This window comes from Sebastes fasciatus, chromosome 1 (genome assembly GCF_043250625.1).
Source record: "Sebastes fasciatus isolate fSebFas1 chromosome 1, fSebFas1.pri, whole genome shotgun sequence".
Classification (NCBI taxonomy): Eukaryota; Metazoa; Chordata; class Actinopteri; order Perciformes; family Sebastidae; genus Sebastes; species Sebastes fasciatus.
This window is the reverse complement of record NC_133795.1, coordinates 37,078,680-37,105,600: the sequence shown is the minus strand read 5'-3', so window position 1 is coordinate 37,105,600 and position 26,921 is coordinate 37,078,680. Positions and strand designations below refer to the sequence as shown.

Genomic DNA, 26,921 nt, shown 5'->3' with positions numbered 1-26,921 from the left:
CAAGTATGCACATGTATAATAGGTCCTCTGTAATTTACCTGTGGTCACGCACAAGCTTCACCTCAGGATGTAGACCCCCTCTCGTTTAACATTATCCCCTCAACCTAAAACACAAAAGTAGCTAACAAACAATGAAACAAGGCTTCTGTAGGCCTATCAATAACTCTTGTCCAAACTCCAGCACAGCAAGTGGCAGTAATGCAGCTTAACTAAAAAGAAGAAGAAGGTGTTGACAGGAAGTAGTACATGTATATCTGTTTAACTCTCTGCTTGCAGACAGTAATGAGCAGCTACTGTCTGTAAGGCTCTTATTTTGTCATCTCTGCTGACAGGAAGTGGCGTGTGTTGTTGTGAGTGGACTAGATATAATGAGACATTTGTGTGTCAAAGTCCAGACTGAAGCTGTGTGTGTGTCACAGACTGAACACATACAGTCAGTTTGTGTGGATCAACATGGAGGAACAGAGCAAGAGGAAGATTCTGTGTGTGGGTCTGGTGTGTCTCGACATCATCAACGTGGTTGACAAATACCCAGAGGAAGACACTGACAGCAGGTTAGCACACAGGCTAATGCTCATACTGACAGCAGGTTAGCACACAGGCTAATGCTAGCACTGACAGCAGGTTAGCACACAGGCTAATGCTCATACTGACAGCAGGTTAGCACACAGGCTAATGCTAACACTGACAGCAGGTTAGCACACAGGCTAATGCTCACACTGACAGCAGGTTAGCACACAGGCTAATGCTCATACTGACAGCAGGTTAGCACACAGGCTAATGCTAGCACTGACAGCAGGTTAGCACACAGGCTAATGCTAACACTGACAGCAGGTTAGCACACAGGCTAATGCTCACACTGACAGCAGGTTAGCACACAGGCTAATGCTAACACTGACAGCAGGTTAGCACACAGGCTAATGCTCACACTGACAGCAGGTTAGCACACAGGCTAATGCTAGCACTGACAGCAGGTTAGCACACAGGCTAATGCTCATACTGACAGCAGGTCAAAGAGTATAGAAGCAAAGAGACGAAACTCCGGTGTTTTTTTGAGATTGCGAAAATATTCTACCTAACCATTTATTGACAGTTTAAAGTGGCAGTAGGCAGAATATTTTTGGCATCATTGGGCAAAAATCCCATAATAACCTTTCAGCATATTGTAATTCAAGTGTTCTGAGAGAAAACTAGACTTCTGCACCTCCTCATGGCTCTGTTTACAGGCTTTAAAACATCTAGAGAGCGTTCCTATTGGCTGTGCTCCTGTCATGTGACCGGAACTTGGCGTTCCTTCACCAGATTTCACGATGGGGCAGCGTCACAAACTTTCTCATTTTACAGCTAAACCGTGCACTACTAGATGTTTCTGAAAACATTTGAGGTTAGAAATAGGCGTTACAGTTACAGAATATTGATTCATATTTGATCAGCGCTGCCTAGTTTGACCGTCCGGTCGGAGTTCGCGACAGATCAGATCTTACTGCTTGTTTTCCTCCGGTCTGTGAAATCTTGCAGATGTCGTTAGGAGCACCGGAGGACACAGAGGAACATCATTTTTTTCAGGTTACCAGTTTCATGTACTACTGTCACGATATAACGACCGTTTTATAAAAATAACGTTTTTTAATCATATTTGCTCCAATCTCGCCTACTTCAGCTTTAAGTGTTAACTGACTGTTTAACTGTTTACTGACCATTTTCCTGTTCTCCCTATTCTGCTGCAGAAAACTGAACTGTTCTGACTGCTATGTTCCTGTTCAGAGAGTTCTAAAGAACAATGTTTAGATTTTATTCTGAAGGTGAATCTACAATGAATGTGAGAGTTCACGCTGATTGATTGCACTGATCATAAATGGAATATAAATTATTATAAAGGAACGACTTCATATCCCAGCATGCACCTCTGCAGATGAATGATCTTTGATGTTGATGCTCGATATTTACTATAGGAATGAGGAAATGATACATGTCTTTTTTTTTTTTTAAAGTTATTTTTTTGGGGGCATTTTCCATTTTTATGACAGGACAGTGGATAGAGAGAGAGTGGATGCGGAAAGGGCCACAGGCCGGATTCGAACCCGGGCCGCCGCGGTCAGGACCAAGCCTTAATACATGGACGCCCGCTCTACCAACTGAGCTAACCCAGGCACCCAAATAATACATGTCTTAAACACATTTTCATCTACAGTCTCCTCATCGTTCCACACAGATATCAGTTTTCGGTTCAGTGGTATTGATCGTTGATGCAGTGATGTCATCACTCTCCTTGCCTGCAGGTGTTTGTCGCAGCGTTGGCAGCGAGGAGGAAACGCTTCAAACTCCTGCACGGTGCTCTCGCTGCTTGGAGCGTCCAGCGCCTTCATGGGCTCACTGTCTGCTGGACCTGTAGCCGAGTGAGTACTGGTCAATACATCCATCAATACATTAATCCATAGACTCAACAATACATTCATCAATACGTTCATCATCAATAACTGACTGAGGGTATAATGCACGTTTTATTTTAATTAGTAAGAAGATGACATGTTATTTTAACCATTTTTAATTAATAATGTAAAGAGGAACTGAATTATTTAATTCTGAAACAAAATCTCATCGATTCTTGTTCATATAGCTTGTTTTATACATACATACTGTATATATACTATATATTTATAAATATATGTTTACATATATAAACATTATTAAAAAAAATTATACAGTACATATGTATATATTTATATGCATATATGAGTATATATAAACTTACATATTATATATTATTATTATATATATATAATATATATTTATATATACACAGTACGTATTGATGGTGACACTTCAGATAGTCTAATTACAGGATCAATATCATCATTGTTCATATCCATGGAAACGGCTGGAGGTCTGAAGTTTCAATGATCAAATTTAGTTTTATAATCTTCAGAAACTCCACAAGTCGTTGTTTCCTCATCTCCTTTCTCCCTCCTTGTTTCCTCGTCTTCTATCTCTCTCTCTCTCTCTCTCTCTCTCCTTGTTTGCAAAATCTCATCTCTCTCGAGGCCTTTCCCATTTCCCAAATTGTACGGCTCGACTCCTCCTCGCGTCTTAGTCCCACCCACGGGAGATGTGAGCGGAGGAGGCGAGGAAGAGAGGAAATCGATTTTTAGAGACATGAGACTTCTTTTCCTCTGAAGCGCCACCCGTTTCTCATGACAGCAGCAGCTGATCACAGCTGGATCAGCTGTCAGTCGGCTTCAACAGCTGTTTATGTCTGAACTATACTAATACTAATAAAGAAACAGTTATTAGTGGCAGAGCAGCAGTGTTTTCTCTCTGTAGCCTGTTACCTGTTTAACAAACACCTGCACATGAATAACAGCTGTAGTCTGTATTTATACTGTGGACTGAGTCCTGCTTAGAGGACCAGGAACCATCTCTACTGGCACAATATCTTTATATCATTTATTTGTTATTAGCGTCTGTAGTTATTGATATTCTGACGTTACAAAATGTTTTCTTAGGCTAAATGTTTGAGGGAAAATTTAAATGATGTAACTCATATCAAACCTGACGCTCAGGAATTATCAGCCTCACATTTGACTAAATTGAAATGATGTAAAAGGTGTAAAAAACCGACCCACCTTCTCTCTCTGACTTTAATTGTATCCTTAATAATAAAAGTTAATGGGGGAAATAATAGATCATGAAAAGACAATCTTTTTAATAAATGAAGAAAGTTCTTTGGCGATATTTGGTGTGGCGTCCAATCAATAACTGATATCCAATAAGGGGGCGTGTCGGTCTGTAAAAAACTTCCATGAAGGATACACAGTTGTATCCTCACTTATGCATCCACCTCTTCGCTCCTCGCTCCTTGATCCTCGCTCCTCGAGATGCATTTTAGGAATTGGGATGTCCTTCAAGATGGAGCGGGGAGATCATTTTCCGGGTCACAAGCCGGAGGATTGAGGAGCGAGGAGACAAAGAGGCGAAATAAGGGGAAATGAGATGCAGCTTCGCTCTCCTCGTTTCCTTGTCTCCTTTCTCTCTCCTTTCTCTCTCCTTGTTTCCTCTTTCTCCTTGTTTCCTCATCTCCTTTCTCTCTCCTAGTTTTCTCGTCTCCTCTCTCTCCTTCTTTCCTCCTCCTGTCTCTCTCCTTGTTTCCCTATTCCCTTTCTCTCTCATTGTTTCCTCCTCTTGTCTACTCTTTCTCTCCTTGTTTTCTCATCTCCTTCCCGTCTCCTTGTTTCCTCTTCTCCTTTGTCCATAGATATCCTCAGTGAGGAGGAACTTGATCAGTGTATGGGTCGGGGTTAAGACAGAAATGTTAAACAGTTTCCTGTCTGCAATAACTTTGGAGGACAGAGGAGACGTGAAACAGTTTCCTGTCTGTAGTTTTATTTTGGAGGATTTTCAGAAGTTCCATATCGATGTGTCTCTGGTATCTGAGCACGCTCAGTGTGTCCTTCCAGCCTCTGTGGTCATCAGCAACATCCGCACAGGAAGCCGCACCATCCTGCACATGAACAGGTGTGACCAGGTGTGTGTGTTTCTCACTAACTGTATCTATTTCAGGAACATCATCATCGTCGTCACAGAGCAGCTCTGCACCCAGTTTTCTTTCAGTGTTTTTTTTTTGGAGGACATAGTTGATATGAAGCAGTTTCATGTCACCTTCTCTGTCTGTCAGTTTCATCATGGCCGACTTCTCGCGGCGTGCGGTTGATGTCTCTGCGGTGGTTTGGCAGGTCGAAGGTCAAACTCCATCTGCGTGTTGTGTTGTTTGTCCGTCCAGTGGATCTCGAACCGTCGTTCTCTACGACACGTAAGACAACCTGACGACCGGCCGGCGGCACACAGCGTTCACTAAATACCTCTTAATCAATGTGACCTTGTTACCATAGAGACGGGCGTATCATCACTCCTTTAAATCAAATAGCAAGTCAATCGATCAGCAGGAGTTGATGATAAATATGCTGGTTGGTTCTATGTTCTTGTTGACCATTGAAAGTCACAAACTATTTTAATAAATGCTGTAAATGCTTCACAGGGCCGAAGATAAAATATAACTGTAAAAGGTGTTACTTCTCACTTTAAAGAGTGCTACAGGATTGAGTCCTAAAACCCGTAAACGAGTTAGCATGTTAGCACTTCCGGTTCCCTCGTCTGGAAGTCAATGGGTTTTTTTTAATAGCTTTTCAGTTAGATGCTTGAAATAAGGTCTGTGGTTAACACAAGCTGAAGAGATTTTAATGCTTTGTTCTACAAAATAAAATACGCCAGTAAATACCCCACTCGTGAATTTTGAAGCCTTAATGTGGTTGCTAACCAGTGGCCATACGAGACTACTAAACGTCATCACTCCGACTCGTCCTCCTTTACAGCCTCGTTGTATATACTTGCGCTCATGCGACCGTGGTCTAGTTCGTTTATAGCCTAACGTTAGCTTTTTACTTCTGCCGATTGCATTTACACTTCAAAAATCATAAAAGTGGTGTTCATCTGTGGAGATTATCTTGTAAAACACAATTTATCATAAACGTTCATTTGCCACAGAGTTTATTTTCTGCAATAATCCAAAACCCAATAGAAAATCCCATTGGCTTTTTGTCGAGGTAACCAGGGCGATGCTAACTTCCTGATTGGCCTACAAAAATGTGTCATCCCTGAGCACTGTATTGCTGTCTAATCAATTAGTAGCGAGACATCACCAACTACAAACTAATCTCATATTGATACATTTTACATCAAATAAATTGTAAATGTTAGAGCTATTTGTTTCCATCAGACTCAACGCTGCAGCAGTGAGTTTCTACTCATCTGTTAAAGTTGTAGCCTACGAAGTTCTGCATCGTTGACAAACACCAGAACTTTTGTTATTCTTTTTTTTTTTTTTTTTTACACATTATACGTGAACATTTAAACTTAACAAACACATCACCAGGAACCCAGAGTGAAGTAAAGACATTAGCGATTTAGGTGAGCCTCATTTGGATGTTCACTCTGCTAGGCAACGCCCCCTCTGAATCGGAAACTCCACCCGCCTGTTGTAAGCGCCACCCTTCTGGTGCTGCAGGCAGATGAGGTGTTTTGTGAACGCTGTTTGACCCACCTGAAGGAAGCATGGACACCCAATCCTGATCCTGATCCTGGTGTAATGACCCACTCACTGCAGAGACAGACTTTGAGGTCCTGAACCTGAATGGATCCATCAATCAGATTGAGCGGAGGTCAGCTGACCTTATTTATTTTTCATTTATTTTATTTGTTCAAGGGACAGGGCACGTTAATGAACATCAGTAGAAAAATACAAAATGTAAACATGCAAGAGTTAGCAATAAGACTCATTATCAAGGATCACTGCAGATCTAAGAATTAAGGAGACTTCTTGGATTTTGCACATGTAAAAATGACTGCATCATCTGCATACATTTGAATATTGATGCTTTGACATGCATTAGGTAAGTCATTAGTATATAGTGTTAGTAAATTATTTTTTTTATCTATAGTCTCTTTGCAAAGCTATACCTCCCACTGTATTGGACTCACAGAGATGAAACTGTTAGCCATCAGAAACATCTGACTCGGTCAGTCAGTAAAATGTTGGACTGTTCCTTTAAATGTGAGAGCGAGCTGCTTTCAGTTTGTCTTTTTAGTTTCGGTCAGTTTGAGTCTCTGCAGTGGTTGTGATGGTGGTTTAATTCATCGTCATTGATTCATTTAATATCTTTGATGTTTAAAATGCCCACATTCACGCTGACATATGAAATATGTTCAGTAATCAAACAGGTTTTAATTTGCCGCCTGTGAGGAGTTTCCTTCCAAAATGATCAAATCAAATTGTGTTTCACAAGTGTTTCAAAGATATTGTCAGTTACCAACTCTCACAGACACTTGAGAGGATTAAAGTCAAAATAAAAGTCCTCTGTAGATAATGAAAGTGTATTTTTTCTGTTGATGACTTTGGAAGTGAACTCTTCACACGTAAAATCTGTAAATGTTTGAATGTTGATAAAATAACACTTCATTGTGTGTTCATAGTGACTGTTGGACTTTAGAGAGATGACTCATTTTAAAATGTTCAGTCTGAACGGATGATCAAACATATTTATACCAAAACATTCAGATCCATAAACATGTCTCAAAGTTTAGTCCATGGCACGTCTGTCACATGACTGACATCTGTCGCACAACAAAGTAAATTCATTCCAAACTGTAAAATGTCTTCACCTCCATAAAGTCCTGACAGACACATGAATCAATCAAGTTAAAGTTGAAATCTTTTAAAAAGTTTTAATTCCTTAAATTGTTTTACTGATTGTTGAAGTTTTTGTGTATCGAAGAAACTCCTCCACGAAACACACTGAGTATGTCAAACGGGACCAGTTTACTGGTCCTAGTTAGTCTTCTGCCTGCGGAAAGACTTATGTGGCCTGATGTCACTGTGGCAGAAGTGTTTCTGGATTATCTTCCTGTTGATTCATTAGAACATAAACTCTGACCTCACTTGCTGTCCGTCAGGAACCTTCCTGATGTCACAGCGGAGGATTTCTCCAAAGTCGATCTCCGTCAGTTCAAGTGGATCCACTTGGAGGTGAGCAACGCTCCGAGTCTGAGAAAATGAAACGGCCAGACTAACCTGACTAACCAGAATAAACCAGACTAATCTGATTAAACCAGACTAACCTAACTAATCTGACTAAACCTGACTAACCAGACTAATATGATTAACTCAGACTAACCTAACTAATCAGACGAACCCAGACTAGCCCGATTTTGCCAGACTAATCGTATTTATCAGACTGAGTAATCTGATCAACCCAACAAATCTGAATAATATGACTAATTTATCTAGATTTAGCCAAGTAATCCGGCTAATCTGAAAAACTCCAACTAATCTATCAACTAATGTGACCAATTGGACGAAACCCAACAAACTATAAATATTTGCAGGGCCGAAATGCTGAGGAGCAGGTGAAGATGATCCAACAGGTAGTGGTGTATAACAGCATGTTGCCACAGCAACAGAGAATCACCGTCTCCGTGGAGATAGAGAAGACCAGAGAGCCGCTGTATCAGCTGTTTCCTCACGGTGACGTGGTGCGAGTCTTTAAGAATACGTTATATTAAAGTAACCATGACAGGTTTCTGTCAGTCTGTCAGGTGTTCTTGTAACTTCACATGTTCTTGTCTCTTCAGGTGTTTGTCAGTAAAGACGTGGCTCGTCACTTTGGCTTCCTGTCAGCTGAAGCTGCTCTGAAAGGATTTTACAATCGGGTCAAACAGGGGTGAGTGGCGGTCAAAGGTCAGCAGTTAGAACAGGTGTAGTAAGAGAGGGGGAAGACAAAGGTTTGCAGTTAGAAAAGGGGGAGCGGGTCCTCTTCACGGAGTCCGTCATGTTGCTCCACCATGTTTCTACAGTAGCCCAGAACTTACAAACCAAACATTGGCTCTAGAGAGAGACTTTCACATTTTTACGTTACCTGAAGGCCACCGTAGTTCTCCAACACGCTTTGAAACTTCAGTAATGTGAGCCGCAGTGTGCAAAACAGCCAGCCGGCGACTGGCTTCCGTTGCTCCTAAAGTAGTGTTATTAAGGTAAGGATGACCTCTGATCGAAGCTCAAGGCATTACCGGGGTTTTGCAGTTGTCAGCTCACGTTACTTCTTGGAAAGGGAGAAGTGAGCAGAGGGGTACTCAGTTGGTTACAATCTGTGACCACACCACTAGATGTCCCCAAATCCAACACACTGTCCCTTGTAAATTGGTGTGTGCGTGTGTTAATGTTGGTGGGTGTGGGTGGGTGGTCTCTCTCTCTCTCTCTCTCTCTCTCTCTTTCTTTCTTTATTTCTTTCTTTCTTTCTTACTGATCTCTCTCTTAGGGCTGTCTCTCTGACCTGTCTCTCCTTCTCTGACCTGCCCGTCTCTCTCTCTCTCAAGGCTTTCTATCTGACCTGTCTCTCCCTGTCTGACCTTCCTGTCTCTCTCTCTCTCAAGGCTTTCTATCTGACCTGTCTCTCCCTGTCTGACCTTCCTGTCTCTCTCTCTCTCAAGGCTTTCTATCTGACCTGTCTCTCCCTGTCTGACCTTCCTGTCTCTCTCTCTCTCAAGGCTTTCTATCTGACCTGTCTCTCCCTGTCTGACCTTCCTGTCTCTCTCTCTCTCTCTCTGACTTGTCTCTCTCTCAGGGCTGTCCTGGTATGTGCGTGGGCAGAAAAAGGAGCGGATGCTTTGGGTCCCGACGGTTTAGTCGTTCATTCAGACGCTTTTCCTCCTGAAACCCTCGTCGATACTCTCGGAGCCGGTGACACTTTCAACTCTGCCGTCATCTACACACTGTCCAAAGGTGAGATGTTACACTGTCCAACGGTGAGATGTTACACTGTCCAACGGTGAGATGTTACACTGTCCAACGGTGAGACGTTACACTGTCCAACATGGTGATGAGGAGAGAGATTATTATTAATAATATGGACACCAAATATTATCGGTCTCTGGTTTAAAGGGCCACTGGCATGGCCTTTATTGTGAAAGAAAAACGAACCCCTTCACTTCCAGGTCAAAGTGGACAGATTTTGTTCTCAGTTTGGTCTCAGAATCTCTGCTGATGTGCTGACTGCTCTCAGATCAGATTCTGATCTTATAAATCTGATCCTGAAAGTTGTCAGATGTGGATCTGCAGACTGAACTCAGATCAGATTTGACTCTGTCCATATTTTACTTAAATAAATAAATACTTTTTCCAACCGTAGGTGGAAGTTTGCAGGACGCTTTGACCTTCGGCTGCAAAGTCGCTGGCAGGAAGTGTGGTTTCCACGGTTACGACGGCATCGCCGAAATGTGCGACGACTGAAGAGTTTCAAACAGTAATAATTAATGATAAGTAATACGAAACTGTGAACAAGCTGCTAATAAAATGATAGTGAAGTGTTAATTAACTGTGTGATGCAGTGAGTGTAAATGAAGTAACAACTTGTTAAAATGAGTTATTTTGCTGTATTTTTTTTTTTTACCTGATGAGAATAAAATCTGTCAAATTGATCAATAAATGACGTTATTGATCTGAAACCTGACGTTCATCGATTCATTCAATGATCAAAGAATCAGTGTTAATGTTGATCAAGTTTTTGTTTTAGTCTTATACGAGACATATATCCAGATATCCTTCGACCCTCAGGTGTCTGTGTACCTGTTGACACACACAGTGTCCATATGACTGCATTGATACAACAACAGTAGCAGATTGAGTGCTGATTGTGCCATGGGTTAGATCACCTGTCATCCAATCACAGACCCCCTTATGCACATCAGTTGTATGTAAATGCACCAATTCCTGCAAAAAACTGTATATTTACACATCACCATACCCTCACCGCCATAGCACCTGTCAGCATCTGGCCACGACAAGGTAGCACTGAGCAGGATGAAACTTTCATGAGCCGCTGCCTCTACAAACTCTGCGCCACACATTCTCTGAACACTCCAACTTAAGACAATATTTATTTTTCTTTGAATGTAGATGAGAGCACATGCAATAATAACAAAAAGGTGATTGCAATGCTTGTGAGCTACGTTGACCAAGAACAGAAGACTGTTGTGGTTGATCACTTAGGTTCTTACTTAAAAAACGTATTAAACTTTATTAGAATCGTCAGTTTCATATATGTAATTTGACCTCTGCAATTAACCCATCCTAAGCATTTTTGGAGCAGTAGGCTGCTGTGAAGTGCCCGGTGAGCATCTTGGGGTTCAGTGTCTCGCTGAAGGACACTTTGAAATGCAGACATCAGAAATGCTGGGGATCAAACCACCAACCTTTTGGTTAAAGGACAACCTGCTTAACCCACTGAGCTACAGCCACCCCTAAAAATCAGGAGAGAGCGTGAACACAGTCACCCACTAACAGAAATGATGTAGTCAAGATTCCCACATTTTGGGAATAAGCAGGGGTCAGCACAACAGGGTCTGATAGATAAGTCTAAAATGAACATCTGGAGGCTTTACCGGTGCTGGGGAGTCAAGTCAGGGCCCATAGAGAATGTTGCAGGCTCCATATCCAGGGACTTAAATCTCAGAATTTTTACTTTATTCTCAGAAATTTGACACTATTCTCAGAATTCTAAAAACATTATTCTCAGAATTCTAAATTTATTCTCAGAATTCTGACTTTATTTTCAGAATTCTGATTTTGAAAATCAGAATTTTCAATTCATTCTCAGAATTTAATTTAATTTAATTTAATTTCAGAATTCTGACCTTGACCTCAGTATTCTTACTTTAAACTCAGAATTCAGACTTTATTCTCAGAATTCTAAATTTATTCTCACAATTCTGACTTTCTGAGTCAGAATTCTGTCAGAATTTAAAGTCAGAATTCTGAATTCATTCTCGAAATTCTGACTTTATTCTCAGAATTCTAATTTTAATCTCAGAATTCGGACTTCATTCTCAAAATTCGGACTTTATTCTCTGAATTCGGACTTTAATCTCAGAATTCTGACTATTCTCAGAATTGTAACTTTAATCTCAGAATTCTAACTTTAAACTCAGAATTCTGACTTCATTCTCAAAATTCTGACTTTATTTTCTGAATTCTGACTTTAAATTCAGAATTCTGACTTTATTGTTTTTTTTAGTGACAGATCTACCAACCAATCACGAGTGATTTTTCTTTTTAAAAGTGTTGGTTTCATCAGTGTTGGAGCGAGGGAGGTTATAGCCAGGTTAGAGCTGTCCACTTGTGATCTGATCACCGAGGACACATGTTAATACCAGGTTTGAACAGGGCCGTAGTTTCATTGGTATTCAGATGCTAATTACAGTCGTTCACACTTTCACTGAGGTGTGCAGATCTGTGGTGTGGTAAGTTGTGGGTTACACTGGTTTATTCTGGTTTACACTAGTGTAGTTTTGGTTTCACTTTATGTAAACATGATCCTGTGGTGAAACCTGCTGCTGCAGCAGTGTCTGTACAGTGTTACATGTATCAGTAATAGTGAAGCTGGATTTATAGTCAACACAAAGGGTTAACAGGAGTCCTGCTGACGTCTACAGCGTAGGTTTGATTTATAGTTAAGAGTCAGATTTCACCACAGCAACCCTAAACTTATGTATCATGCATGATAAGGCTTAATTTGCTTTAATTATTTTCCCCACAGTTATATCAGCAATAATGCAACAGACACATAATGCAGCAGTAATATTAATTCAGAAACATCACATATAATAGTAAACACTGACAGGGAACATTTTACTGAACAAAGATCACTTTTACTTTAAGTACATTTTGCTGACAGTGCTTGCATACTTTTACTTAAGGTTTTGAATGCAGGACTTTTACTTGTAGTGGAGTATGTTTTGTGTGGTATTAGTACTTTTACTTAAGTAAAGGATTTACTTTTTCCACCATTGCTGGTTTCACACTAATCCACTGATCCACAGGTATTTAAATGTAAAAGAAACACAGCAATGCACAAGAACAGGCAGAGTAGTAAAGACTGTTAGCAAGTAAACATGAATGTAAACAAGGAGGGCTTGTATTTAAAATATTTAAAATTCAGTATGTGTGTATATATATATGTATATATATATATATATGTATATATATATATTGTATATTAGGGATGCACCGATACCACTTTTTTTCAGTTCAGTACTCATACTTACATTTGGCTGCTTGCCGATATCAAATACCAATATGAGTAGTAGTTAATAATACCATTACAGTTCTACCAATGATATGTGATATGAAATATGTTTTACTTTAATCAGATGTTCCTCACTTTCTGACTGCAACAAATTAAATATACAACATGATGCTTTTGCTAACAGTTTAACATTAAACTTGTTTTTCCTGATACAAACAGCACAGTTTGCAGTAGGGGTGTTAATTAACCAATTAACCAATAAAATATTAAAAATAAAAAAAGCTGAAAACTCAGAGGCATGGCTTGTCACCATGTTGGAGAATAGCAGGTCCACCTTAAACGTGAGCCCACCTTGCACATGTCCACGACAATGCACACAACATCATGGCTGCTAACTCTCCCGGAAGGGTGAACTAGGGGACCCAGTTGCCTGTTTTGCACATACACTGCAGCTGGCGGTGAATGATGGAGTTTCCGCGATGGGTTTACCAAAGCAGTTTGTGCAGCTGGTTATCGCTGAAACTGGGCGCCTTATTAGGCACTTCAACCACAGCACCCCTGCATGCAAGGCACTAATCTTGTCGGTTAACGTTGCGTTGCCGTAAAGTCGTATTGGATGTGGTTGTATTGGAGTAGTTTTACGATTGCAAGTACATGAGTACGGTATTGGACCCGATACCTGATAATGGTATCAGTGCATCCCTAGTGTGTATGGGTGTGTGTGTGTGTATATATACTGTGTATATATATATATTTATATATAGTCCTGTATATAAATATACTTTATATATATATTTATATATGTTTTACACAGCATCAATATATACTTTATGTCTTGTATACATCACTGTCTCTGTGTTATACATATATTCACACGGTGTCAAATATATTATACATGCTGTTTGTCTGACTGTTCCCTGTGATCATTTCTCTCAGTCCTTTGACGTGTTTGTACATATTCACATATCGTTATATATGTTCACACATAGTATTATATATTCACATTGTATGTGTGTGAGTGCGTGTGTGTGCGTGTATTCTACACGTACTGCATATGTTTAGACGGCATTGGTGTCTGATTCTGTCTGATTGTTCCCTGCTGCGATCATTTCTCTCAGGCCTTTGCTGAAGTGAAGATTCGCTCCGATCACGAGGAAACCCTGCAGAGATAAACACAACCGCTGTCAACACCAGGGGGCAGCACTGAGTGATGATATACAACATCACATGGTACAGAGGAGGGTGAAAAACAATACAGAGTATTTACCATACCATAAATACATTTATGATCAAATTAACATGTTCTATTACACAGACTCATGATTCATGTTTCAGACGGCGTTCGGCAGCGCTGGCTACTTTTACTGTCAGTGGAGATGTTGCTAAGCTAGCTAGTGACACGGTCTGTGACCGTATGGACCATAGACTGTATATAAAGATCATTATATGCAGTTAGCCTTTAACTTTGAAACAGTTACGGTTATAGAAAGTTAAAGTTACATCTCCTCTCTTTTACATTTCCCGAACCTCTGGCTCCACGTCCACTACTTCATTCAGAGCAGCTGTCAATCGCAGCCGTCAATCATAACGTCACACCACCTCTTTATAGCATCAAAAAACTAATTAAAACCAAATTTGTCAGAAAATGAACACTTGATCATCAGCGGGATAAGAACTACCTAAAATGACAGAAACCATCTTGGAGGAAAAAAAATATTTGACATGTAATTTGACTTTTTAGTTTGGCCCATGTCCCATCTGCTAATGAAGGGGGCAGGATTTTTGACTTATACTGCAGCCAGCCACCAGGGGGCGATCAAGATGATTTTGTTTCACTTTTGGGGAGCTTTTTTATGTTGTCCTGCTTTATATACAGTCTATGATATAAACATATACAGGTTAATGTTTAATGTGTAAACAGACTTACATTGTGATATTCAACTACCTCCTCAATGAAATCCATCCCATCAGCCAGAGGGATCCGAACTCCTCTCTTTGTCCAGTCTGAAGACACACACACACACACAGTCAGTAAAAATCATTACAGTAATCTATGTCATAGTGTGTTATATTGAAACATGCAATAACTGCTAAAGTTTTACAGTTAATGAATCAGACTCTGAATCAGACTCTTACTGTTGATTAAAGGAACGACAGACATCTGCAACATCGTCTTTAGAGGAGCCTGCAGAGGAATCAACTGACGGACAGACAGACAGGTTACTGTTACAGTATGTATTGTGATTGATGGTCTCTTACTGCCCCTTGTTGTCAGTCACATTAAACGGTAATGTTGTAACTTGTAGCAGAAGATGAAATAACACTTACTGCCAGAGATTCCAGTGCTGATTGATTGGAGAAGATTTTAAACCTGAAAGAAGAAACTTGTTTCAGTCAGACTGTGATGTGATCAATAACAAACCAAATAATCACACTTAAATTCTTTCTTCAGTTTGTGATTCTGATGGTAAAAAAACTGGAGAACAACATGTGGGGCAAAGCAGAGACGCCAGACTGAAGTCAGTATAGTTAAAGACTGCTGGAGGTAGCGTCCATCCAGGAGGCTGAGAGGAGTCCTGCAGTAAGAATCAAGACTTCAGCCAGACTGATAGGGATAGTTTGGGTGTTTTGAAGTGGGGTTGTATGTACAGTACACACAGGGCAGGGTTCTTATCCATAGTAGGTGTACTACTTACAATAGTAGATGCCCCCAGCATCGAGAAACAGACAGGAGCACCGGCACCGGAGCAAAGCAATGTGCTGCTGTGGACGGGGATGGCAGAAAAAAGTATATTCGCCACCAAAAGAAAGGCTCACCTGACAAAAAAATTAAGTGTACACTATATTTTGAATATTTTCCGACGGCGAACTGAACTGAAAGTGTAATGTATTGTGGTGGCAGTTTCTGTTAAAACAAGACACAAACCAAGGTAACAACTTGTCTTTCAGTGAATTTAATAAAAAAGCATACATTAATAAGAAAAGCATCTGCAGATGGACTCACGAGCACAGCCACCTGTTGTGGACTGTGGCAAGTGAGCCCAGAATACAAAGAGTAGTCAGTATTTATACATACTAAAGTATAACACGAAGATAAGTGCAAAGAAGAAAAGAAGAGAAGGATAGAAAGTGTATCATTACGTCAGCACACAGCAGACAACAGAGCATCACAAGACATAGCAAGTATTTCAGCAATCTGTTGTTTATAGTCACAGAGAACTAAAATGTCAGGTCACTGTCTTATGGTGACAAAGTCTGCTAAATGTGAGGCCCTGAAAGGTACAGTGTTAACTGCAGATATGAAAATTGCCATTACAGTATCGATACTGTTTTTGTCATGTGAGCCTGCTGGCTGTGGAGAGAGCAGAGATCACAGATAGGAAGTTTCACTTTCAGTTCAGTTCCCCATCAGAAAGGAGAAGGAAAGGCCACCTTTCTTTTTGGTGGCTAAAATACGTTTTTCTGCCGTCCCCGTCCACAGCAGCACATTGCTTTGCTCTGGTGTCGGTGCTCCTGTCTGTTTCTCGATGCTGGGGGCACGCTGACCGTGTAAGTAATACACCTACTATGGATAAGTACGTCATATAAACCCATTTTAAATCACCCAAACTATCCCTTTAAGGTGCCTCTGACTCTATCTTAGCCGAAACATGGGCGAGTTCATAGCTATGAATGAGGAAAATGAACGTATCCCAGGAATAGTATTCTGCCACCGGGAGAACCCAATGGATATGCTGAACAATGAGTAATTAGCTACCATCGCGAGCAATTGCTAACTGCTATTTATCGCTGTCTGCTTATCACCTAATTGATTATAACAGAATATAGTAACTTTCACCATTACTCATTTTAGAAAGGCCACCGCAAGAAAACATGTTCTTTGTTTAAATTATCAAACAGACAATTCATATATCTGGCTATTTGTTTCTGGCTGCCAGCGTTAGCTAGCGTACTAGACAACGTAAAGCTAGACTTATAGGGAACCAATCTAAACGCACATTATATATCATACAAAGAACAGGTTTTCAGATAGCTCTAGCTAGCAGATAGCTTTAGCTAGCGTTGTGCACTAACTGGTTGAAAAAGGTTGTATACTTCCACTTTAAGTTAGTTCCTTCACTTTTCACAGTTGGATTTGTACATATTGTTAATACCGTTTACATTTTGTTTTTGTATAGTGTTTTAGATCATTTTGATAATCACCTCACCGTCTTAGCTAACCAGTGTAGCACCAACGTTTGCCTGATTTACACAGCTTTAACGTGAGGTCGTACTGGCTCAGTGTCAGCCGGAGAGGAGTGAACGCTCACGAAGGAGAACATTAACCGATGAAGAGCAAAGAGGGACTGAGCAAAACTCCATAGAGCTGACCGCCCTCCTCATGAACTTGACGGTGCTTTAGTCAGCTTGGCTAGCTGACTGGCTAACCTCGCTATTTAAGACTGAGGTGATTATCAAAATGATCAAAAAACTGTGTAAAGCAAAGTTAAGTAAGAAAAAACAATATAAGGTGATCACTAGAGGTGAAGTTAACGTTACTGTAGAGCAGACAGGAAGTAAGTTCAAAAAACGTCTGCATTTGAATACTGATTTGGACGTTAATAACCATGGCAACAGTCAAAGCTTCGGGTCATTAATTAAGAGTGCAGTCGCAGAATGCGCACATGAGAGGTACGTACACACACATGCCTGTGTGTTGGAGTCACACATGCACATGCACATGCATGGCTGAATTGTACTAATCACACAAAGACGCGCATACATACACACGAGTGACTTTTAGTGAAAAATCACACGCACATACATATGTGCGCCTTGTCCTCCATGACTCTTTCTACCCCTCATAGTGCGTGCATACGTGTGTGTGTGTGTGTGTCGGTTTGTTTACCTGCGGAGGTCAGCATGAACAGCCAGACGTTTTCCCTTCATAGAAACTTTAGCATTAAACTTTGTTTCCTGCAGAAGGACAGAAACATGAAACAATAATAAAATGAATAAAACAGCTGTTTGATCAGTAGGTTGAATCTTTAATAAAATCCAGGTTAAAACTGGTTGAACTGGAATGAAAACAGTAGTTATGTGAAACCTGAAACAAACTGTCGGAGCCAATTCCATAGTTTGAATTTATTCTTATTCCTGAAATTTTATATTGGCAATTTTGTATTGTGTGTTAGTGTGGTGTGTAATAATGGAGTATATTCATTATTTAATTAATTTCGCTATATGTGTAACCCCTGCAGGTCAGATTGTCCTAAAACAACTGATGTTTAAATCTGGAACAACTGAGATCCCAAAAAGATTCTTTTGAAAACACTTTGAGGAGAATATAATTATTAAAACTGTACAACAGGTGAGAGACAGCTGCCGACCAATCAGAGCTGAGGATTTCCTGTGGTTTATAGTGTGTGTGTGTGTGTGTGTGTGTGTGTGTGCGTACGTGAGTGAGTGAGTGCGCGTACCATGGTCATGCTGCTAAGCTGGATCGGAGGCTGACCTGGAGGCAGCAGAAACACCTTGACGATGGCTGTCATGACGACCGTCGCTCCAGATGTCTTGATGGTGGTTTTTGGAGGTGAGTTGACGGCGAGCTCCAGAGAGAGCGGAGCTTCCATCAAAGCCGGGTTCTACCAAGGACACAGGGAGAACATGAAGTTAAGTAGTGAAACACAGTGCCGCAGTACTACACTGGGTTCTACCGAGAACATACAGGAAGAACATGAAGTAAAGTAGAACATACGGCAGTGCCACACCGTGTTCTACCCAGAACACACAGGTAGAACATGAAGTAAAGTACTATTTTACTTTCGCTACCAAAAATGTGGTAAAAGTGCGTAACTGTCCAACAATGTCCCAAACAGTGTTGAGCAATAACACTGGCATTTCAAAAGTTTGTTTAAAATTCGCTTGGCAATGGAATGGAAACACAACTTGTGTCTCTACTGCATTTATACTGTCTCCACTGTGTCTCTACTGTGTCTCTACTGTACTGCATCCCTTCTGTGTTCATACTGCATTTCTAATGGGTCCCCACTGTGTCTCTATTGTGTTTTACTGTGTCTCTGTCTGTCTATTGTGTCTCCACTGTGTCTCTAATGTGTCGCCACTGCATTTCTATTGTTTTTTCAACTGTATTTCTAATAAGTCCCCACTGTATCTCTAGTACATTTCTACAGTATCTCAAATGTGTCTCCACTGTGTTTCTGTGGTGTTTCTGCTCACCATCATCATGATCGTTCCAAAGTAGGTGGTTCTCAACAACATCTCTAAGTCTCTGGGCATCTGAAGGACAAGACGACAGAAACAGAAGCAATGGAGGTCAGACTGGATCAGTGCAGTTCTCAGGAGTCATTTTCTGTTTGGGGGTTTTGGAGGTCTGTGGTTCTGTGGTGGTTTTGGGAAGTTTTGGGGGTCTGTGGTGGTTTTGGGAATCTGTAGAAGTTTTGGGGGTCTGTGGTGGTTGTGACCTTCTCGTTGACGATGTTCATCTGGAAGATTCCAGCTTTGAAGTAAGCAAACATCCCGCTGTCGAAGAAGAACTCGGACAGAGCGAGGTAAACCATCCTGTCGTACTCTTTAATGACCGGGTCGACGGCGTAGTTCGCCAACGTGTCATTTGGATCCAACAGGTCAAAGAACATCCCCTACAGACACAACACACATGTTAATGGTCCCATCATATCAGTAGAAGATTATACAATATCATCAGTGGAAGAGTCTAACCCTGAAGTGCATGTCGAGGCTCCTTGACTCCACTACCGGATCATCGATCAGAGAATAATCGATCCCAATAAACTGATCAACCTCCGTCCTCACAGGGATCGTCTCCAACAGGGAGTTCACATGAACCAGAGCGGCATGATCCAGAGCAGGACAGATCTGAGAGGCAGACAGGTGAGAGACAGACAGACAGGTGAGAGATAGACAGACAGGTCAGAGACAGATAGACAGGTGAAACAGACAGACAGACATGTGAGAGACAGACAGACAGACATGTGAGAGACAGACAGGTGACAGACCTGTTTGTTGAGGAGGAAGCGCATGCCTGATGTCAGAAAGCCGGCCAGGAAGCCATAAACTCTCCTGAAAGACAGACAGTTCCTGATTGGCTGATACTGCGGTCACATGATGGGTGTGGTCAAACATCAGTGAGAATTAATCAGCGATGATTGGATGATTAGACATTAATTATAATTGCTTATTGATCAGTAATTATTGATCAGTAATTACTGGTCGTTATTGATCACTACATCAGTCCTATTAAGAGTAATCTTTAATCATTACTGATTACTATATAAGTGTGTTTTACCCGAGTGTGCCGCTGAACTTTGCCTTCATTTTGTCGATATTGGCATCACAGGTGATGTTATTGATCTTCAGTCGTCCTTCATCGTCTCTGATCAGATTTAGAACCGTGTTGATGTTCACTCCTTCCGCCGACGCGTTGATGTTTCCTGTGTCGTAACTGACATACAAAAACACTTCAGCTTCATCACTGACAGGAATACAACTAGAATCAGAGTTATATGAGTGTTCTGCAGAAGAAGAGGTACAACAGTGTTCTACAGGATAACTATTAGAGTTATATGAGTGTTCTGCAGAATAACTATAACAGGTACAATAGTAAACTACAGGAGAACTATTAGCGTTATAATAGAATTCTATAGGAGAACTATTATATTTATATTCTGTTGGAGAACTATTAGAGTTAGTGTTCTGTAGAAGAGTTATTAGAGTTAGATCAGTGTTCTGTAGTAGTATTAGAGTTAAATCAGTGTTTGAGAACTATTAGAGTCATATGCATGTTAGTCTTAAGTCAGTTTTCTGGGTACTAACAAGAACCAGTAGAGGATCCGTCGGTGGAAACTCAGCGAGATTGATGAGTTTTGAACATCGAACAGCAAACCGACATCAGGGATGAACTGCAGCTCAGCATGAGTCAGATTCAATTCAGTTATCTTCACACTGACGACAGACGAGAGAAAGAGAAGATTTTAATACACATCTAGTATTCAGTCTTAAAGTATTACTGTAAATAAAAAATAAAAAATGTGTACTCAGTAATGGTGTATTGGAAGCGTCCTTCTTTGCCCTTCATCTCTGGCATACTGATGTTACTCAGCTCCTCTTCAACAAACTTCTGAGTCTCAAATTTCACTGAAAACACAAAATACATACTGTGAGTACTTTAACCACAAGAAATACTTTGAGTACTACACTACAAACAATACATACAGCCTTTCTGATGTCATTCAACCGTACTGATTTCATTTAACCTGTTCTGTAAAATAAAATGTTCAAAGGCAAAATGTTATCTTAGGTACATTCAGCCAAATGACCACTCTTCTGCAGAGCCTTGTGGTCCTGCTGGCTGCTGCTGCCATACCAGGCGGAGTGTGTCTGACAACATGCTCTCACAGTGCAGGTGTAGAATGTCTTAAGTATCTGTGGGGACATCCCCCGCAGCTGTCGGAGGTGATAAAGGCGCTGCTGTCGTTTTTGATCAGTCAGTGTGGACAGACCATGTCAGGTCAGGTCATCAGTAAGGTCAGGTGAAGCAGGTTCACCCTCTCCTCACCTGTGGTCCCGTCCATCTTGAGGAGGGTGTACTTCCTCTCCTGCTGCTTCCCAAAAACCACAGTCAGCTCCTTGGTTTTGCTGACATTCAGCGAGAGGCAGCTGTCCTGACACCATAGTCTCAGATTCTCCACCTCCTTTCGGTGGGCCCTCTCATCCTGATTGGCCATCGGGCCTACCACAGCTTTGTCTTCAGCAAATGTTACGATGGTGTTGGAGTCAGAAGTGGCCACCCAGTCATGTGCGAACAGGGAAGGGGGGGCTGTGTGGACCTGTAGGCTAGCACTAGTGCCGTTAGCTTCGACGCAGACATAGAAGTGATTAAGATCGTCTGCCAGAGAGGCGTCAGCACTCATTGCGAGGAAGTTTTTCCATTTGTAGTCCGTTATTGTCCTTATACTGAATTCACACCAGAGCAGTGGCGAAGTACGGCCTGCGGTGAGCTGCCACTCCTGAGTTCAGCAATCTGCGGCCGTTTGATTCTGCGGCGAAGTGCAGCCAAACAAAAAATTGCCAGAGAGTAACCGCAGCCAATCAGTAAATAGATCCTTTGACTCCTGTGACATGTTGACCTGTGTTACTAAGAATTTCTTCCTGTCTGAAACACATGAACACGCCAGAAAACTTTAAGTGCAAGCCGCACTTCGCCGCTGCCTGTTGTGAATTCAGCGTTAGTCCCTGACACATGCCTCTGGCATCCAACTACTGTATTCTAGTCATTATCTCCACCAGGAGATTATGTATTCGATCGTATGTGTGTGAGTGAAAACGTGTCTGATACGCTTGCGGTCTAGACGGGGGCAATTGTAGTTTGTATTCATTCAACCAGCAGTGGTCATTGTAGACACAGCTGGCGGAGATCTGCACTCTACTGAGTGCACGTTAGATCTGTATTGTAGTTTCGATCTGTTCAGGTTTAAGTTTACTCCTGGATAATAATTACATATCCATATACTTACACATCTCCAGTCCTTTGTCAGTGATGCGGATTTTGCAGCCGGCGTGTTGAGCAGAGGCCATGATGGAGGACACCAAAGGGAAGAGGAGGGACAACAGACAAGAAGTCATCCTGAGCCAGAACATCTCAACCTGAAACACAGAAGAAGAATATTATAATCCTGGATTAGAGGCTGGATTCAGTCTGTGTGTCGTGTCTGTGTTGTCAGGTTGGTTCAGAGGTTCTGGTTCTCGTCCTGGGTTTACTCTTTGTCTGTTCTGTGCATTATGGTCTTTAGATAACATGTGGATAACTGAAACAGCCTGTATCAGTAGTTTCACCTCCTGCAATGTGCTGCTGCTGCCAATCATCATGTAGTGTTAACTACTAATTAAGGCCTCGGCCAATCAGGGAATGACACCAATGACATCATCATGCAGCTCTGCAGCTGCTTTCTGTTTCAGTGTGTGCTCACTCACCGGCGGGATTTATCTTTATCTTTTAGTTTCCTTAGTGGATCCTTTGTTTTTTCAATAGAGAAGTTAGTGGATCCTGCAAGTATATTTATTATTCAATGGAGAATAAATATAAATGTTGCTGTTGTTGTTGTTATTTTTTGTTAGATAATATAAATCCATGATGTTTCGTTAAGTCAGTGTGTGTGTTTGTTGTTGTTATATGTCCGACTGCAGCTTGAGTGGGGAGATGACTAGAGCAGTGAAAATGTGCATTTCAACTTAATTTATGCTTCTCACAGTACTGTAGTCTGTACAAAGTGAGTATTATGCTATCACACGCTGTTAAATATATTACCCTTTGTTGAATAAATGCTTTCAAATGGGCATTTTTAACATCAATGGTGTGTAATGGCAATTTTCATATCTGCATTAAGACAGTGTACCTTTAGATAATCTCAAGGCCTCGCATGTTCAACTTTGTCACCATAAGACAGTGACCCGACGGTTTTGCCTTATGTAACTGTAAACAACAGATTGCTGAAATACTTGTTATGTCTTGTGATGCTCTGTTGTCTGTTCTGTGCTGACGTAATGATACACTTTATATCTTTTTCTTCTTTGCACTTATGTATGTGTTATGCTTTAGTATGTATAAATACTGACTACTCTTTGTGTTCAGGGCTCACTTGCCACAGTCCACAACAGGTGGTTGTGCTCGTGAGTCCATCTGCAGATGCTTTTCTTATTGATGTATGCTTTTTTATTAAATTCACTGAAAGACAAGTTGTTACCTTGGTTTGTGTCTTGTTTTAACAGAAACTGCCACCATAGGTGCACACTGACTGCTTGGCACTGCAGCAGCAACTCTGTCAACACAGACGCTGTTTGCACGTAATCCTGCGCCCAATATTGATGTTGCAGCAGCGTTATTTAATAATAGGTCAATAAAGTTAACGTTTATTACATCAATTGAATATTTTGACATTTAAAATTTTCATTAATTGCCGTTGAAATCATGTTATGCGCTCTGTACGGAGCACCGTTGGTCTGCTGTACGGAACACCGTTAAGTTTAATGATCTTCCGTACACAGGCGGCAACGTTACATTTCGCCACTTTTCTCAAAAACTCTTGGTCCAAAAGACATCAGCCAAAGTGTAGACTGTCTAATGGAGATAACCCCCAGAGAATGAGCACACAAACAAGCATGTCTGACTCTTAACAACGGAGCGCAGCCTGGCGTGGCGCTGACGGGCAAAAGTGTACGGAACACCGTACCACAGCTCCGCAAGGACATTTTAGAAAATGCCAATTTAATGTAAGTTAAAGGGACTATTTGTAACTTTCAGAATTGCTTGTTAACAGCGACACCTGTGGCCGTGAAATCAACGAAAGTCAGCGTCGGGTTCGCGCTTGCTCGCTCTAAATATACATGAACGAGCATCGCTCAAAACAGTGAGGCGACACACGTCAGCTAAAACCACAATATCACTCTATATTTCAGCTGCTTGGCAGTAATGTTAGCTGACCAGACGAAGGTCTCTCCATGAATATGATTTAGATCTGATCCTAGTGTTGGCTTTTCCTGCATCAGTGCAGGCTGAGGCAGCGGGGCTCTGCAGCGTGTCTCCCTGCTCTCTCCGCCCGCAGCCAGAGAGAGCAGAGGAGACACCGGCACCCGGTCGGTAACGAGACAACAACGTAACTCGTTGCAGAGCGCTGTCACTTCACAAGACACGGAAAACCTCTGTTGGTCTGGAGGAGCTGCATCATTTATTTCTGCACAAATGTCCACTCTACATTCACTAGATATTCTCAGAGCTAAACTCTTCTGCAGTGTGGAGTGAGCGCGCGTTCACGTCTAGAGGTGGAGCGAGCTGAGCGAGAACGCGCGCGCCGTCTGAGTGAAGGCGATTAGGCAGAGGAGGAGAGGCAGCGGCCACACGCAAACGCGCATATGCGAGCGCGCATGTGTCCCGACCCGGTACAGTTATACGCTTAAAAAGTTACGAACAAAAAAATAAATCAGGATTTTGTAAATGAAGGCAAATTACTTTTCAAAAGAAGCGCTGTTGGCGGTTAGCCACTATGGTTAGCCTATGGGACTAACTAGCTTACTGCTACTACCGCTACCTCACCAGAAGTTAGGCCCGTAATCATTTCTATAGTAACGCCCCTGAGAATAAGCTGGACAGAAAATTTGCCACAAATTGACATTTATGCCAAAAAAACTAAACAAATTGTACCTCCTCACAGTACAGAACACCATGTTATGTTAGGAAATCCATGCATCACACAGACAAACTGTCCAGAGACAAATTGTCCTCCAGTGTAAAGAGGAAGCTGCAGCAGTGAACTGAGGTCAGAGGTCGTGATGAACAGACCGATCTCAGGGGTTTTGTCCCTGCTGTTGCTCCATAGCTCACAGCTGAACATATTCTCAGACTGTATTGTTCATATAAACACTGCTCAACTTGAACTGCAGTAACCTCTGTTTCAAAACACTTTCTCCTTCTCCTCCTTCTCCTCCCCGTCTTTCTCTTTTCTCTTAGCAAGCCTCCAGACCCCCCCCCCCCCTCCCTCTCAACACATTTTTTCTCTCTCTGTAAAACAAACCGAACTGATGAAGCAAAAACAGTCTAACAGGAAGAGAAGCTGAGAGACTGAGAACTCTGTTTACTTTCTATTTAAATCCATCTGTAAATCTCTTTTTTATTTATTTATTCATTTTACAGGTTTCTTTCTTTTATATCTGTTTTACAAACTTCAAATTTGCTTTTCAAAGCTTCAAATGGAGCCGTTCAACTGTCTTGTTATCTTACACTTTCTCTGACACTTCGACTGCCTTCTTGTGCACAGACTTCTATTCACACTACAATCGGAGGTCTGAGTACACAGACACGTTCCACACATGCACGTTAGAAAACAAGATGGCGACCACTCGACAGGAAGAAGAAAAGGAGCTCCTTTGTTGGTCGATTTTGGCTGAACAACATAAAAGTAAAGGACAAATATACAGTGCATGAAACAAGTGTCCAGTTTGTTCTTCGAGCTCATGAGCAGTCGGCCGAACGTCTGCACAGGGGTCATCATGAGCATCGAACACGAGCAATCATTATTAATGTCATTATAGCAGAATACGCAGCAGAGCTGTTGTCATTAATCTGGATTTATGCTGATTCTGTCTGACATGTCGTGATCAAAAAATAATGTGTAAGGTGTTTCTCTATGACGTGGGATGTATGGAAGGAACCTGCCAAAATCCAAAATCAATAAATAAATGACTCCATAAGTAAATAAATATGTCTTTAAATGTAGCAAAAATAATATTAAAATATTATTTAGCAAACAGATATTTCTGTTTGCTTCTTTATTTTTCTTTGTATTAATTCCCTTATATATTTACTGTTCTATTTACACATTTCTTTTTACATTTCTTTATGCATTTCTGCCTCATTATGCAAATGAGGGGGCTGTCACTCAATGTGTGTCATCATGGGGTGAGAGCTTAGGTCAGAGTGCATAGATCGACTAGCCAGCTAGCTGCACTCCAGTCTTCATCCCCGGCTCCATACAGGCGGTCGTTGGCCTACTGCTGCTCCCGCTGCTGCTGCCTCATACCGGTACAGGTGTGCGGATCAACCGTCTGAAGCTGAACTGTTTCGCGGCCCCACTGTCAGTCTCCTCCCTGAGGTCTAGCTCGTTTAGAGTGGAAACCGCCTGGCAGATGCTGCCGGAAACGCGCACGACACTGACATCAGACACCCCGCTGTGTGGTGCGTTTCCCCAAATAAGTTTGGGGATATAAATGAGGGGTGAAATGCAAAGAGAAAATTGTGTACAAATAAAAAAATAAAGAAATAAAGAAAATAAGTAAAAAACTAAATTAAAAAAATTAAAAATGAATAAATACATTTTACAATTAATAAAAATAAATACATGAATACATAAATAAATAAATAAAATTGGAAATTAAACAGTAAGGAAATTAATACAAATATAAATAAATGAAGAAAATTAAAACAGAAATATCAATTTATTTCACATTTTATCAATTAATTAATGGTTACATTTATTTTAATATTATTTTGTTATATTATTATAACATTTATTTATTCATCGAGTCATTTATTTATAGATTGATTATTTTTTTTATTTTGGCAGGTTCCGTCCTCCATATTTAAAGTGTTGGCATGTGGTGAATGAAATTAAATCTGATCCAGTTTGTTCAGTTTATGTAACATTCATGAGTTTGAAGGTTTATCAGACAGTAAAACTCTGCACAGATATAATATGTTATACTCTGAGACTCTGGAAAGTTATT

General features: G+C 41.1%; 2 protein-coding genes and 1 long non-coding RNA gene across 6 annotated transcripts in view; 1 reads left to right on the top strand and 2 right to left on the bottom strand.

Annotated features, from left to right (window-relative positions):
* The first annotated feature begins 335 nt into the window (after positions 1-335).
* On the top strand, positions 336-10,050 carry khk (ketohexokinase). 3 transcript variants are annotated; one of them, XM_074647321.1, is made up of 8 exons: positions 336-554; positions 2,280-2,396; positions 4,673-4,807; positions 7,504-7,576; positions 7,936-8,082; positions 8,182-8,270; positions 9,171-9,328; positions 9,735-10,050. In XM_074647321.1, the coding sequence occupies exons 1-8, from the start codon at positions 454-456 to the stop codon at positions 9,833-9,835; spliced, it is 921 nt and encodes a 306-aa protein (XP_074503422.1). In that variant the 5' UTR covers positions 336-453; the 3' UTR covers positions 9,836-10,050. The 3 variants fall into 3 exon arrangements, with proteins under 3 accessions (XP_074503422.1, XP_074503413.1, XP_074503429.1); XM_074647312.1 differs by lacking the exon at positions 4,673-4,807 and adding an exon at positions 4,378-4,512 and having other exon boundaries at positions 337-554; XM_074647328.1 differs by lacking the exon at positions 4,673-4,807 and having other exon boundaries at positions 337-554.
* Positions 10,051-10,451: 401 nt separating this feature from the next.
* LOC141774573 (uncharacterized) lies at positions 10,452-11,205 on the bottom strand. Its single transcript, XR_012595378.1, has 2 exons — positions 11,150-11,205; positions 10,452-10,589 (listed from the first exon to the last, which is right to left on the bottom strand). It is a non-coding gene; the product is annotated as an uncharacterized LOC141774573 (long non-coding RNA).
* Positions 11,206-12,167: 962 nt separating this feature from the next.
* The window catches only part of pltp (phospholipid transfer protein), a 17,382-nt gene continuing 2,628 nt past the window's right edge, over positions 12,168-26,921 (bottom strand). For both annotated transcript variants that reach the window (XM_074647294.1, XM_074647302.1), the window contains 14 exons: positions 22,163-22,292; positions 20,684-20,783; positions 20,463-20,591; positions 19,936-20,091; positions 19,646-19,709; positions 19,350-19,505; positions 19,094-19,270; positions 18,849-18,908; positions 18,089-18,253; positions 17,518-17,585; positions 14,958-15,000; positions 14,766-14,829; positions 14,557-14,633; positions 12,168-13,789 (listed from right to left, as the gene is read on the bottom strand). In XM_074647294.1, the coding sequence (XP_074503395.1) occupies positions 13,688-13,789; positions 14,557-14,633; positions 14,766-14,829; positions 14,958-15,000; positions 17,518-17,585; positions 18,089-18,253; positions 18,849-18,908; positions 19,094-19,270; positions 19,350-19,505; positions 19,646-19,709; positions 19,936-20,091; positions 20,463-20,591; positions 20,684-20,783; positions 22,163-22,286 (1,485 nt within the window). In that variant the 5' untranslated portion in view covers positions 22,287-22,292 and the 3' untranslated portion in view covers positions 12,168-13,687. The remainder of the gene's footprint in view (positions 13,790-14,556; positions 14,634-14,765; positions 14,830-14,957; positions 15,001-17,517; positions 17,586-18,088; positions 18,254-18,848; positions 18,909-19,093; positions 19,271-19,349; positions 19,506-19,645; positions 19,710-19,935; positions 20,092-20,462; positions 20,592-20,683; positions 20,784-22,162; positions 22,293-26,921) is intronic.

Coding starts and splice junctions, on each gene's coding strand:
- khk (XM_074647321.1), top strand. CDS start 454: ATGGAGGAACAGAGCAAGAGGAAGATTCTGTGTGTGGGTCTGGTGTGT. Junction 555..2,279: donor GAGGAAGACACTGACAGCAG/GTTAGCACACAG, acceptor CCTTGCCTGCAG/GTGTTTGTCGCAGCGTTGGC. Junction 7,577..7,935: donor TCAAGTGGATCCACTTGGAG/GTGAGCAACGCT, acceptor AAATATTTGCAG/GGCCGAAATGCTGAGGAGCA.